The following is a 15,281-nucleotide window of genomic DNA, read 5'->3' as shown; positions in this document are numbered from 1 at the left end:
AATGCTTCCACCCCTCCCCCTTCACCATTTACCCTTGTCCCTCTATCATGTTATAAAGTATACTGTATAAAGTGTACTGAATAAGATTTACTTATTATTTTTTTTCTTCTATATTATGTATTGCATTAAACTGCTGCTAAGTTAACAAATTTCACATCACATGCCAGTGATAATAAACCAGATTCGGATTCTGATCTCCTTACCACCCATCGCCTCCCTCTGGTGCTCTCCTCCCCATCCCTTTCTTCCAGGCCTTCAGACCCTTTCACCAATCAACTTCCTAGCTCTTTGCTTCATCCCTCTCCCTCCAAGTTTCACCTATTGCTTGGTGTTTCTTTCTCCCTCCCCCATCTTTCAAATCTACTCCTCAGCCGTTTTTTCTCCAGTCCTGCCAAAGGGTTTCAGCTCGAAGGGTCAACTGTACATTTTATCCCCACAGATGCTGCCTGGTCTGCAGAGTTTCTCCAGCATTTTGTGTGTATTCTGCTTACACATGTGACTTCTAGCCAGTCTGAACAGCTGTCAAATAATTCCAAAAACTGGTCCACTCCTTTAAATAACGGTGGATAAGAATCTGTGGAAAATGTTGAATACATCCCCCTAAAGCAGGACTTCAAGTGTGGAAGTATCTGTCAAGACAATCTTAACATTCTGTACACCAACTAGCTAAGCTTTTGTATCTGAAAATACCAGGTCAATAGACAAATTCTCTGGCCATTCCTTTCCTTCTTACAATACCTAAGTGTCGTACATGGAACTCTTCCATTGCCATCTCCTGACATTCTTCCAAGATCACAGTCCTTTGTCAGCAGTTTATACAACACTGATTAGTATTCATTCACACTGTAAGATACTTCCTGTCTTTTGACAGACCTGTGTCTGGATCCATCCATTCAATGAGTGTGTATTCATATACTTGTTTTAAAATAAAGTTTTGGTTTGCAAAGGTCTATTTTAATGGAAACATTATCTCAAATCTGTACAACACAAACTTTGTTTTCATACAAAATAAACTTTATTCATAATAAAAGGCTACTTACACAAATAAATTGTTCAATACCTTTTCATTCTTTACATAGTCAGTATATTCTATACCGTTCTATTACATCCATACATATTAATATCCCTGCTGCCACTCATGTGGCACTCTGGAGTTGTTTCCTAACTATCACAATAATTGAGGGCTTCCTCCCACCCCACCAAGCTCCCCCCTCTCCAGTAGAAGAATCCTACACAGTGGTCCTTCCCCACACAAAGTTTGTTCTCTACCCTCATTATAGCCTCTTCATCAAGTAGTCTTGACAAAGCACTGGCGTAGCAATTTGTCTTCATGTTCTTTATTCAATATCATAGTCACGCTGACATGGTAAAACGGCCCACCTCCTCATCTGCCAATCAGCCATTTTAGACCCAGTATAGCAGAGATCTGTGGTCAATAAAGAGTCTTTTGAGCACGAAGTTTGTAGAACTTTGTAACTCCAGATCAAAGTCTCTCTTTAGATTTGCATGCATCTTATTTCACTTTGAGATATGGACAATAGGCCTCTCACCTTCTCAAGTACACAATCCACAGCTCAAGTAATATATTCAGAAGCATTGCAAACCAGTTTCAACACATAGTTGGTGTTGCAATACGTTAAAAAGATTCACTTCCAAGGCATTTCTCAGATAGATCATCAGTATTTTGTTGATCCTTATGTCATAGCTATGGTCCCATCATCCCTCAATAGCTTAACATATCAACTTTTTAGAAAAAAAAAATCAGAATTACCTTGGTAACAATTTTTGGGTTTGCCCCCATTGCCTCTATTTTCTATTTCACTACCCATTGTTCTTTTTCAGCTATTTTCAGACTTAATTAAGTACTTTAGTTTTGTCCACCTTGAATATTAGATATTGAGTACCACCCCCTCATTTTGTACCACTTTTGACATATTTGTTTTGCTCTTTAAATGCACTTACACAGGCTTTTAAGGATTCACATATACATAAACCCCAACCTATCCCCTTGTCCTCTTGTATGTATATAAATATATGAATCCTTACAAGCTTGCTTAAACCTGGTTATGACCAATATATTTTCCAATCCATTTTCAACTAATCTCTTCCCTAATAGGGCAGTTTTTGTTAAGTATAGTCAGTCACTATAATTAGTAGTCTTGCCATCTGTCCATTATAAAGGATCAGATTTGTCATTTTTCTTAACCTTCTCAGGGCATCATCAAAATATATCATAAGAACTTGAGGTGTTTCAAATGTTTGAAACATTGGAGTAATTCAGGTTAAAGAGAAAATGGCACAGAACCGGAGATGAGGCCAGAATTGATCAGCGATAATTATACTGAATGGTAGGATAAGCTTAAGAAGCCAGATGGCCTACTGCTGCCCATTTTCTTGTGTCCTCACCAATGGCAGCCTACTGCATTTCTAAATAGAAATGTCCCTTCTTGCAACAAAACAGTCTATGGCTGTCAGCAATCAGCAATCCCGATTTCCAATGCAACTGGATGCAGTAGTTTGGCAACTTTCATACAATTGCATTAAATGTGTCTTTCTTTGTCCTATGGAGAATCAAGGTGGAGGGTCAGGATCACACAAGTATCAACAATTAATTTGAGGGCCAAGATTGCCTGATGTTTTTACGTACAGCCATTGTCTTTCTCAATATTACTACTCATCTGGAAAACATCATGTTCTCAAACACACACCCAGCCCCACATTTTATCATAGCCTGTCAAATTTCCAGTAAACACAGTTGGGGACTGGCCTACCATTACATATTATTGTTCCCCCAGTTAGGATGGTACATTTTCTCCTTCCGGTCCAATATTCAACTCACTGTACTCATTTCTGTTTCCTAAATTCACCCCACCAATGTAAGCAATCTAGTTGCTTCGGCTGTGAATCTTTGCAATCTCATCCTTATCACTAGTGAGTCTCTAATAACCAAAGGCAGGTACACAAGAGAATGAAGTGCAAAACAAAATGCATACTCCCTTATTTATGGGCTCCCCACAGAAGGCACCTATGGAAATTTCTCTCAACATTAATACAACCCTAAGAACAGTTGGCAAAATAATACAATCTTTAAAGCATTAACATCCTTAACTTAATCATTATTACATACCCTATCACATTTAACCTTACTTTTAATCAAGATAAGTACATGTAAAAATAGCAAATTTGTGTCTTATTTAATTATTCTCAACCTTTTACCAATTCAAAAGTACATGACCTGAGGATGATCATAAATACAATTCAATGTGTATTAGCAGCAAATTAAAGTCCATCAACTCTGTTGTGCAATAATTGGAGAAGCTGCAATCCTAATGCACTCTGGTCAAAAGAAATAGTATTCTGTACCACAAAGTTAATAGTTTCAGGAGATACAGAAAATGTCTGCAAAGTGAAAGGCCAGCTGGTTTAAGCTTCTAATGGGTAATATATTTTAAGACATGCATTGCAGATTTGAGAAGAGTCAGACTTTTGATTTTAAAGAATCTCATGTTTTAATGACATTTACATTAATTAGTCTAGTAGACAGTCTTCAAAAACAATGTCTTGAGAAATTCAAAAAGTACTTTGGGCAATTGGACTTCTGGTAAACAATAGCCTCTTATGTAATCAAAACACGAAAACAAAGCCTCATGTATACTAATATTAACACTGGAAGATATGGAACTATGCCCTCAACAACTCACTCTTGTAGAAATTAAGTTTAATTTCCATGCTACTTAAATTTAGTGAAGCATAGTAGTTTTGAAAAGGTTAATCCGTACAAATTCAGTAATATATCAAAGATATTTTATCCCGGCAGACAGAGCACAACAACTATAATTTTCCTTTTCAAATAGGAATAATAAAAATCCGTCAGTAACATTATAATTACGAAACTAAAACCGCGCATCAGCTGTTTTTTCGAAGACAACGTTGGGCCTACAAAAGCCCCGTGAAAGAGATGCTGCAATGTTTTATTTCCGACAGTAGTGGCAGAAGAATCCAGGAATTATCCGATTTGGGAGTTTGCATACATGTGGGGATGGGTACAGCTACAGCTAACAGAAGTTCGGAAAACATTTTTAAAAAACGAACTAATTCCATAAAACGTTCAAAAATGGTCAAAACTTGCAAAATGTCTTCTCTCTCAAATTACACAAGACTCTACGCAGGTTGACTCAGCTTCTGATCAAAAACACTCATCCACAAGAACAAGACGTACTGCTGTTGCTTCGTCATGGTCATGGACACTGATTGCGAGGCGAGCAGTGTACAGTTAGAACTGCAGTAGTCCTCTCACAAGCAAGTCCACCTTTCCTGTCCCTCCCCGTTCGGGCGCAGAGACCAGGCAGTGATGCCTTCCATCGTGGTACAAATCTAGGCAGGCTCAGTTTCCTTGCATCTAAGAACTGGATAAGCGAGGAACAAGCCCTAGGATCCGACCAACGGCCATGAAAACCCAGTGCCAGAGAAATCATACTGCAATTGCCCCGTCATTTGACACTAAGTTTTATTAATAACATCGATCTATTTGTTTTGTTTTTACACAATCCGGATTGAGCGAGCTCTAAACTCAGCTTTGTTTGCTCGGCGATACGCCGGTTGGGGGAAGGGGTAAACGTTTGCTTGTTACCTCCGGTCCGAGAGCAGAAGGGCAAATATTTAGCAGGACGAGTATCTACCCGCCTCTACACTCTGGCCCGAAACTCGGCCGCACGCCCTCGCACCCTCAGATGGTGTCATAGGCCCGGACGGGCACTCATCGATATTTTTAAAGAGCGCACATAACCGGCCTCCTCCCTGTTGACAGCCCGGGGCTCGGGTAATAACTGTGACCGAATCCTGCTCTCGGCCTGAACAAGCGACAGACAGCGCCCCCCCCTCCCCACACAAACAACAGCGACGGTACCCCCCCCCGCCAGGCCCGTGCCTCTCACCGAATCTAAGGCCTCCTCCTCCTCCCAGGCGCTACCGTTCCGGCTTCCTACTCTCCGATTCTCCGCTCCTCCGTGTAGCCCCGTTCTCCGATTCCCATTGCCGGCACCGACACCGCGTGCGCGCATCCGCGCCCGCGCGCGTACCCACACCCTCCTCTCCCCGTCGGAATCGGCGCTCATCGTTAGGAGTCGTGGGGACGCGCTTGCGAGCGGTGAGGTTTGCTTCACGGCTCCGGTTAAGAGGCGAATGTTAACGATCGGGTGTTACAGCGTGCAGTCACCCTGCACCCTCCTGAAGATGCATATTTAGTTGCATACAAATATCCTGAAGGGAGATTTACCTTTGTTGCAACCTGTACCATAAGACCGGCTTTTGATAAGTTAAAGGTCAAACATCCATTGAGTAAGGATGCTGAAATGTGGACATACTGCGCTAATGCTATCTGGAACTGGTAACAACATGGGATCTGGGATGGAAGGTGATAAACCTGTTATATCAATTCAAGGAGTCTTTCGGCTTTTTTTCTTCTTCAGTGACAGTGGGTACAAGGCGCCTGCAGCTGCGGTTTTAGGATTTAAGGGAACAATGAAAACTATCCATGATGATCCCGAATGGAGCTGAAACAAGTTAACTGCTTCAAAGGTGTGCGTGCAATGTCGGCTGAAATGTTACAAAGACCGCGTCGAAAAAAATAACTCGACTTTTTGACTAATGCTGGCAACTTGCGGTTTAGGTGATGGGCTTTTTGGGAGGATTTAAAGTTATAGAATTTAGGACGGGTGATTCAACTTGCTCTCACATTTCTTCTCAGAACATTCCTCTGCTCTGAACCCCTACTGGAGCAATATTATTTGAACTTTCATAAGGCCTTAGTATTACAGAACCGTATCACAGGAAGTTACTGGCATGTTTAGAGCATTGGCTGATTGGTAGCAGGCAGAGTGGGAATAAAAGGATCCTTTTCTGGTTGGCTGCCAGTGACTAGTGGTGTTCCGCACGGGTCCGTGCTGGGACCGCGTTTTTTTAATGCTATGCAGTATACAGGTATCAATGATTTAGATGATGGAATAGATGGCTTTGTTACCAAGTTTGCAAATGATATGAAGATCGGTGGAGGGGCAGGTAGTGTTGACAAAACAGGTACGCTGCAGAAGGACTAAGACTGATTAAGAAAATGGACAAGAAAGTGGCAAATGAAATACAATATTGGAAAATGCATGGTCATGTATTTTAATAGAAGAAATAAATATGCAGACTATTTTCAAAATGGGGAGAAAATTCAAAAACCTGAGATGCAAAGGTATTTGGGAATCCTTGTGCAGAATAAATTAAAGGTTAATATGCAGGCTGAGTCGTCGGTGAGGAAAGCAAATGCAGTGTTAGCATTCATTTCAAGAGGTCTAGAATACAAGAGCAGGGACGTGATGCTGAGCCACTAGTGAGGGCTCACCTTGAGTATTGTGAACAGTTTTGAGCTCCTTATCCAAGAAAAATTGTGGTATTGGAGAGGGTTCAGAGGAGGTTAACAAGGATGATTCTGGGAATGAAAGGGTTCTCATACAAGGAACTTTTGATAGTTCTGGGTCTGTACTTGCTGGAATTTAGAAGGATGGGAGGGAGAGAGGGATCCCATTGAAACCTTTTGAATGTTGAAAGACCTAAACATGGTAGATGTGAAAATGATGTTTCCCATGGTGGGGGAGTGTAGGACAAGTGGACACAGCCTCAGGATAGAGGGGCTTCTATTTAAAACAGAGAAGTGAAGAAATTTCTCTAGCCAAAGGGTGGTGAACTTATCACAGCCAGCTGTGGAGGCCAAGTCATTGGGTGTATTTAAGAAAGAGCTTGATTGGACATAACATCAAATGTTATGGGGAGAAGGCTGGGGAGTGGGAAAGAAAAGGATCAGCCATGATTGAATTGTGGAGCAGACTCGATATGCCAAATGGCTTAATTCTTCTATGTCTTATGGTCTTATTAATTTCTTGCAGGAAGCACAATACAGTTTTCTCTCTCAGAATGGATTTCAGAAATCTATGATAGATGTGAGGCTGTCTTCATATCACAACAAATGGTATTTATATAGTATCTTTCAAGTTGATTGTTATTGACTAAAACATTTTATATAAAGGACAAAGATATCAATTAGAACAGGATATCAAAAGCTTGGTCAAGTTTGGTTAAGTTACAAATAGAAGCTGTAAAATACAGGTCAGAGCTACAGCAAATTCCCAGCATCTGATGTAGAATTAGTTGAGAGAGAAAAATTGAATTAATGTCATAGATGGATGAATATAGTAGAACTAGACCATTCTGATGCAGTGTTGAGACTAAACCCAAGAAGATGATCTGAGAACTATATGGAAATAGGCATCAATAACAATATTAAATGAAGGGAGGCACAGAAATTCAGGAAGGGACTTTCAGACCTCAAGGCCTAGACTAAAGGAAGCAAAATCACAAGTGGTAAAATGGAGAAAAACAAGATGCTCTAGATCCTCATACTTCAATCCCACTGGGATGTGAAACCCCTCCTATATTTCTGTAGTTTTCCAACTGCATTTTGAACAAATAAAATCAGTCTCATTAGCTTTTGTTTGATCAGAGCCTGCTCCCATTGTATATGCTCCTATCTTGTAGTGCTCTTATGGACATTCAGATAATAGATTTATCATTATTTAGAGTGTTGTCTATTAAATTGTTGAGTGTTTCCATCAGGGTTTAGACCTTTAAGACTCAGGAACAAAGGTGATGAACTGAGAGCTTGGATACATACGTGGAATTATGATGTAGTGGCCATTACAGAGACTTGGCTGGCACCAGGGCAGGAATGGACTCTCAATATTCCTGGATTTCAGTGCTTTAAAAGGGATAGAGAGTGCGGAAAAAGGGGAGGAGGGGTGGCATTACTGGTCAGGGATAATACTACAGCTACAGAAAGGGTGGGTAATGTAGCAGGATCCTCTTTTGAGTCTGTCTGGGTGGAAGTCAGGAACAGGAAGGGAGCAGTTACTCTATTGGGGGTATTCTATAGGCCCCCTGGTAGTAGCAGAGATACAGAGGAGCAGATTGGGAGGCAGATTTTGGAAAGGTGCAAAAATAACAGGGTTGTTATCATGGGTGATTTTAACTTCCCTAATATTGATTGGCACCTGATTAGTTCCAAGGGTTTAGATGGGGCAGAGTTTGTTAAGTGTGTCCAGGACGGATTCCTGTCACAGTATGTGAACAGGCCGACCAGGGGGAATGCCATACTAGATCTAGTACTAGGTAATGAACCGGATCAGGTCACAGATCTCTGTGGGTGAGCATCTGGGGGACAGTGACCACCACTCACTGGCCTTTAGCATTATCATGGAAAAGGATAGAATCAGAGAGGACAGGAAAATTTTTAATTGGGGAAGGGCAAACTATGAGGCTATTAGGCTAGAACTTGCGGGTGTGAATTGGGATGATGTTTTTGCGGGGAAATGTACTATGGACATGTGGTTGATGTTTAGAGATCTCTTGCAGGATGTTAGGGATAAATTTGTCCCGGTGAGGAAGATAAAGAATGGTAGGGTGAAGGAACCATGGGTGACAAGTGAGGTGGAAAATCTAGTCAGGTGGGAGAAGGCAGCATACATGAGGTTTAGGAAGCAAGGATCAGATGGGTCTATTGAGGAATATAGGGATGCAAGAAAGGAGCTTAAGTGGCTGAGAAGAGCAAGAAGGGGGCATGAGAAGGCCTTGGCGAGTAGGGTAAAGGAAAACCCCAAGGCATTCTTCAATTATGTGAAGAAAAAAAGGATGACAGGAGTGAAGGTAGGACCGATTAGAGATAAAGGTGGGAAGATGTGCCTGGAGGCTGTGGAAGTGAGCGAGGTCTTCAATGAATACTTCTCTTCGGTATTCACCAATGAGAGGGAACTTGATGAAGGTGAAGACAATATGACTGAGGTTGATGTTCTGGAACATGTTGATATTAAGGGAGAGGAGGTGTTGGAGTTGTTAAAATACATTAGGACTGATAAGTCCCTGGGGCCTGACGGAATATTCCCCAGGCTGCTCCACGAGGCGAGGGAAGAGATTGCTGAGCCTCTGGCTAGGATCTTTATGGCCTCGTTGTCCACGGGAATGGTACTGGAGGATTGGAGGGAAGCGAATGTTGTCCCCTTGTTCAAAAAAGGTAGTAGGGATAGTCCAGGTAATTATAGACCAGTGAGCCTTACGTCTGTGGTGGGAAAGCTGTTGGAAAAGATTCTTAGAGATAGGATCTATAGGCATTTAGAGAATCATGGTCTGATCAGGGACAGTCAGCATGGCTTTGTGAAGGGCAGATCGTGTCTAACAAGCCTGATAGAGTTCTTTGAGGAGGTGACCAGGCATATAGATGAGGGTAGTGCAGTGGATGTGATCTACTTGGATTTTAGTAAGGCATTTGACAAGGTTCCACACGGTAGGCTTATTCAGAAAGTTAGAAGGCATGGGATCCAGGGAAGTTTGGCCAGGTGGATTCAGAATTGGCTTGCCTGCAGAAGGCAGAGGGTGGTGGTGGTGGAGGGAGTACATTCAGATTGGAGGATTGTAACTAGTGGTGTCCCACAAGGATCTGTTCTGGGACCTCTACTTTTCGTGATTTTTATTAACGACCTGGATGTGGGGTAGAAGGGTGGGTTGGCAAGTTTGCAGACGACACAAAGGTTGGTGGTGTCATAGATAGTGTAGAGGATTGTCAAAGATCGCAGACAGCCATTGATAGGATGCAGAAGTGGGCTGAGAAGTGGCAGATGGAGTTCAACCCGGAGAAGTGTGAGGTGGTACACTTTGGAAGGACAAACTCCAAGGCAGAGTACAAGGTAAATGGCGGGATACTTGGTAGTGTGGAGGAGCAGATGGATCTGGGGGTACATGTCCACAGATCCCTGAAAGTTGTCTCACAGGTGGATAGGGTAGTTAAGAAAGCTTATGGGGTGTTAGCTTTCATAAGTCGAGAGATAGAGTTTAAGAGTCGTGATGTATTGATGCAGCTCTATAAAACTCTGGTTAGGCCACACTTGGAGTACCGTGTCCAGTTCTGGTCGCCTCACTATAGGAAGGATGTGGAAGCATTGGAAAGGGTACAGAGGAGATTTACCAGGATGCTGCCTGGTTTAGAGAGTATGCCTTATTATCAGAGATTAAGGGAGCTAGGACTTTACTCATTGGAGAGGAGGAGGATGAGAGGAGACATGATAGAGGTGTACAAGATAATAAGAGGAATAGATAGAGTGGATAGCCAGCGCCTCTTCCCTGGGGCACCACTGCTCAATACAAGAGGACATGGCTTTAAGGTAAGGGGTGGGAAGTTCAAGAGGGATATTAGAGGAAGGTTTTTTACTCAGAGAGTGGTTGGTGCGTGGAATGCACTGCCTAAGTCAGTGGTGGAGGCAGATACACTAGTGAAGTTTAAGAGACTACTGGACAGGTATATGGAGGAATTTAAGTTGGGGGCTTATATGGGAGGCAGGGTTTGAAGGTCAGCACAACATTGTGGGCCGAAGGGCCTGTACTGAGCTGTACTATTCTATGTTCTATGAATTCTGCTTGGTTGGACCAAGTCAGGTCATTTGTGATATTGACCCCGAGGAACTTAAAGCTTTTGACCTGTTCCACTTGCGCACCACCAATTTAAATTGGGTCGTGCGGTCCGCTACTCCTTCTGAAGTCAACAACCAATTCCTTCGCCTTGCTGACGTTGAGGGATAGGTTATTGTCTTCGCACCAGACAACCAGGTTCTTAATTTCCTCTCTGTACTCAAACTCATCATTACCTGAGATACGGCCTACAATTGTTGTGTCATCAACAAACTTGTATATTGAGTTATATTGATGATCTGAGGAATGGGATCAACACACACGAGACAGCACATCCTAACACCTTCACCATCGTTTTGGGAAATTTTAACCAGGCCAGTCTGAAAAAAAAAAATCACTAAGCAATTACCATCAACAACAACAAGAATTCTGCAGATGCTGGAAATTTAAAAACCAATTACCATCAACAGATCACTTGCAATACTAAAGGAAACAACACACTGGACCATTGCTACACCACCACCAAGAATGCCCACCGTGCTATTCCACACCCTCACTTTGGGAAGTCTGATCACCTGGCTGTACTTCTACTCCCTGAATATAGACAGAGACTGAAGGCTGCAGCAGCAGTGGTGAGGACCAAGAAGGTATGGACAAGGGAAGAACAGGAGCGCCTACAGGAATGCTTTGAATTGGTGGACTGGACTCTGTTCAGGAATTCATCTTCAATCCTGGTTGAGTTTGCTGCAGTTGTTACTGACTTCATTGAAACCTGTGTGGATGAGTGTGTGCCTACAAAGAATTACTGTATATTCCCAAACCAAAAGCCATGGATAAACCAGGATGTACATCGTCTGCTGAAGGCTAGTTCTGTGGCATTCAAGTCTGGTGACCCAGGCCTGTGCCTGAAAACCAGGTATGATTTGTGGAGGGCTATTTTAAGGGCAAAGAGACTATTTTGAATGCGGTTGGAGGGCATTGGATGCATGACTACTCTGGCAGGGTTTGCAAGACATTACTTCCTACAAAGCGAAACCCAATAGCATCAATGGCAGCAATACTTCACCATCAGATGAATTCAAAGCCTTCTATGCCCACTTTCAAAGGGAGAACACAACTACAGCTGGGAAGATCCCTGCTGCACCTGATGACCCTGTGATCTCCACCTCAGAGGTCAATGTTAAGCTGTCTATAAAGAGAGTGAACCCTCGCAAGGCAGAAGGTCCCATTGGAGTACCTGGTAAGACTCTGAAAATCTGTGCCAACCAACTGCAGGGAGTATTCAAGGATATTTTCAACCTCTCAATGTTATGGATGGAAGTTCCCACTTGCTTCAAAAAGGCAACAGTTATATCAGTGCTTAAGAAGAATAACATGAGCTGCCTTAATGACAATCACCTGGTAGCACTCACATCGACAGTGATGAAATGCTTTGAAAGGTTGGTCATAACTAAACTGAACTCCTTCATCAGCAAGGACCTGGACCCATTGTAATTTGCCTATCGCCACAATAGGTCAACAGCAGATGCAATCTCAATGGCTCTTCACACAGCTTTAGACCACCTGGACAACACAAACACCTATGTCAGGAGGCTGTTCATTGACTATAGATCAGCATTTAATACCATCATTCCCACAATCCTGATTGAGAAGTTGCATAAATTGGGCCTCTGTATCTCCCTCTTCAATTGGCTCCTCGACTTCCTAACCGGAAGACCACAATCTGAGTGGATTGGTGATAATATCTCCTTGCTGATGATCAACACTGGTGCACCTCAGGGGTGTGTGCTTAGCCCACTGCTCTACTTCCTATATACCCACGACTGTGTGGCTAGGCATAGCCCAAATACCATCCATAAATTTGCTCTACCATTGTTGAATCTCAGATGGAAATGAGAGGGCATACAAGAGTGAGGTACGTCAACTAGTGGAGTCACAGCAATAACCTGGCACTCAACGTCAGTAAGACAAAAGAGCTGATTGTGGACTTCCAGAAGGGTAAGACGAACGAACACATACTAATCCTCATAGAGGGATCAGAAGTGGAGAGAGTGAGCAGTTTCAAGTTCCTGGGTGTCAAGAACTCTGAGGATCTAACTTGGTCCCAACAAATCAATGCAGTTATAAAGAAGGCAAGATGGCAGCTATACTTCATGGAGTTTGAATGGATTTGGTATGTCAACAAATACACTCAAAAACTACTATAGATGTACCATGGAGAGCATTCTGACAGGCTGTATCACTGTCTGGTATGGGTGGTGTACTGTATAAGACCGAAAGCTGTAGAGGGTTGTAAATTTAGTGGGCTCCATCTTGAGCTCTACAAAGTACCCAGACATCTTCAAGGAACAGTGTCTTAGAAAAGCAGCATCCATTATTAAGGACCCCCAGCACCCAGGGCATGCCCTTTTCTCACTGTTACCATCAGGTAGGAGGTACAGAAGCCTGAAGGCACACACTCAGTGAATCAGGAACAGCTTCTTCCCCTCTGCTATCCGATTCCTAAATGGACATTGAAGCTTTAGATGCTACCTCACTTTCTGTTAATACTGCTTTTTTTGCATGATTTTAATTTCTGTTTTTTGCATGATTTTTAATCTATTCAATCCATGTATACTGAAACGGATTTATTTTGTGTTTTTTCTTCTATATTATGTATTGCATTGAACTGCTGCTGCTACATTAACGAATTTCACGTCACATGCCAGTGACAATAAACCTGATTCTGATATTTAACCCTCTCATTTCTTCTACCAAAGTGCATGACCATACACTTCTCAACACTGTATTGCATCTGCCACTTCTTTCCTCGTTATAATTTGTCTGTCTTTCTGTAGCCTCCCATTTTCCTCAAAACTACCTGCCTATCCACCCATCTTAGTATCATTTGCAAACTTTGCAACAGAGCCATCAAGTCCATCATCCAAACCATTGACATATAACATAGAAAGAATCGGTCCCCACACAGACCACGTGGAACACCACTAGACACCGGCAGCCAGCCCTTTATTCCCACTCTTTGCCTCCTGCCAATCAGCCACTACTTTATCTATGCTAGAATCTTCCCTGTAATACCATAGGCTCTTAACTTGTTAAGCAGCCTCCTATGTGGCACCTTTTCAAAGGCCTTCTGAAAATTTAAGTACACAACATCAACAGATTCTTCTTTGTCTATCCTAGCTTTTGAGGGAGTTAACTGCACTAAATATTTTACCCATTTTGAACAACTAAGTTAAATAAGTTTTTCTATACTCAAGTGAGGCTCAATGTTGCAAGCTATTTCCATAATGTAACCCTTTTTGTCCCAGTATCATTCTATTGAATTTACACAGCACTATCTGCCCTTCCCACTATCACACACTCTCCAAAATCAACATAATGAACCAATGGTACAATACCTGGATCAAAACACTACCTCCAAATGCAGTCTACCCGGAGTTCACTAGAGGTTTTCCAGCTGGAATTAAATCCACTATTTGTATTTCAACCTCATTAAGTAGTGTATCATTCTATCAGCTTTTATTGATTTCTGTCTGTAGACTACAGAATCACTCAACTGTTCCTTGCTTCTTATACTGAGAAAGTAATCTATGTTGCTTATTTACAAAATGGATAATTTTACACTTCCATACTCTACTATTACACTTAACTTAGGTATATGGCATTCTGTCTTTCTGAGGACATTTATTCACATAGTACAAACCTCAGACCCAATGTAATTTACTGGGGACTTCATTAGTCACATACTTTCAATTGGGATATGTGCCCTGTATCCCTACTGTATTCTAGCTTCCATACAATTCTCACACGAAATATAGTCCTCACTTGTAGAGTTATAGAATAACAGAGTCTTGAATTCAATCCCAAAATTACATAAAATCTTGAACGGATTCATTGAAGTGTATATAATTAAAACCTCATAGTTGTCTGTCTGTTTAGGTACCATATCCGATGCGGACTTTGGTGACCATGGTTTTCCATATAGATCTATCCTACGATTTATGTCTAACCTCATAGTTAGTCAACTTAATTGCCTGAGGCAGCATGATAAAACACCACATACAACTTTAACAAACTTATTAGGCTCTAATTTATATATAAAATCATGTGGCCACTGGAAAGTAATCTCAAAGAGGAAAAAGTCTAAAAAAAGTCAAAAATAGTTGGCAGCTTTTCTAAATGAGATATGGGATCATTGGAGATATACTGTAGGTTTGCAACCAAATTAAAAGCGAGTCCTGTCCCGAGTTGTGAAAAGTAATGTAAACTCACACCATCATACAGTGCTTTGAATTCTAATGTTAACTCTTGTTTGTTGGCCAATCGAAACCCAAAATACTTATTACATTCCTTTCACCTAAGTCTACCAGTGTATCACAAAATTCAAATGCCATTAGGGAACTTGAGAGAAAGAACTGTATGTTACAAACTGCACTGTACTGGGGAGAGAAACAAGTTGGCTGGACAGATGACATCAATAACCTTTGATAGCTAAGCAATAAAACAGGAGAACTGCGCCAATTTCCAATGTTTTTTTTTGGTTGCAAAAGGAGATGAAGGCATTGGCTCTGCTGAATGGTACATTGTGTTTGCAATCGATGGCACAATTATCATTTTAATTATTCAAGTTGTTATCAACTTAAGAAAATCATATGCATTTTAAAGTGATTCGGAAATAAAATACTGCAGATACTAAAATCTGAAATAAATCAGGAAATTCTGGAAATAGCTGATGGGCACTATCTCGAGATAAATAATTTAACAAAGCATTTATTTTTTGCCTGTTAAAG

At 41.7% G+C, this 15,281-nt stretch overlaps 1 protein-coding gene across 2 annotated transcripts in view; it reads right to left on the bottom strand.

The window, feature by feature from the left end:
* LOC140196759 (NEDD4-like E3 ubiquitin-protein ligase WWP1) overlaps positions 1–5,154 on the bottom strand; it is a 157,378-nt gene extending 152,224 nt beyond the window's left edge. Inside the window, exon 1 of one of the 2 annotated variants that reach the window (XM_072256491.1) lies at positions 4,935–5,154. In XM_072256491.1, the coding sequence (XP_072112592.1) occupies positions 4,935–5,114 (180 nt within the window). In that variant the 5' untranslated portion in view covers positions 5,115–5,154. The remainder of the gene's footprint in view (positions 1–4,934) is intronic. The other variant, XM_072256501.1, reaches the window with a different exon arrangement.
* Between the last annotated feature and the right edge of the window lie 10,127 nt (positions 5,155–15,281).

Source organism: Mobula birostris, chromosome 1 (assembly GCF_030028105.1).
Source record: "Mobula birostris isolate sMobBir1 chromosome 1, sMobBir1.hap1, whole genome shotgun sequence".
Taxonomy (NCBI): Eukaryota; Metazoa; Chordata; class Chondrichthyes; order Myliobatiformes; family Myliobatidae; genus Mobula; species Mobula birostris.
This window is presented reverse-complemented; position numbering and strand designations above follow the sequence as displayed.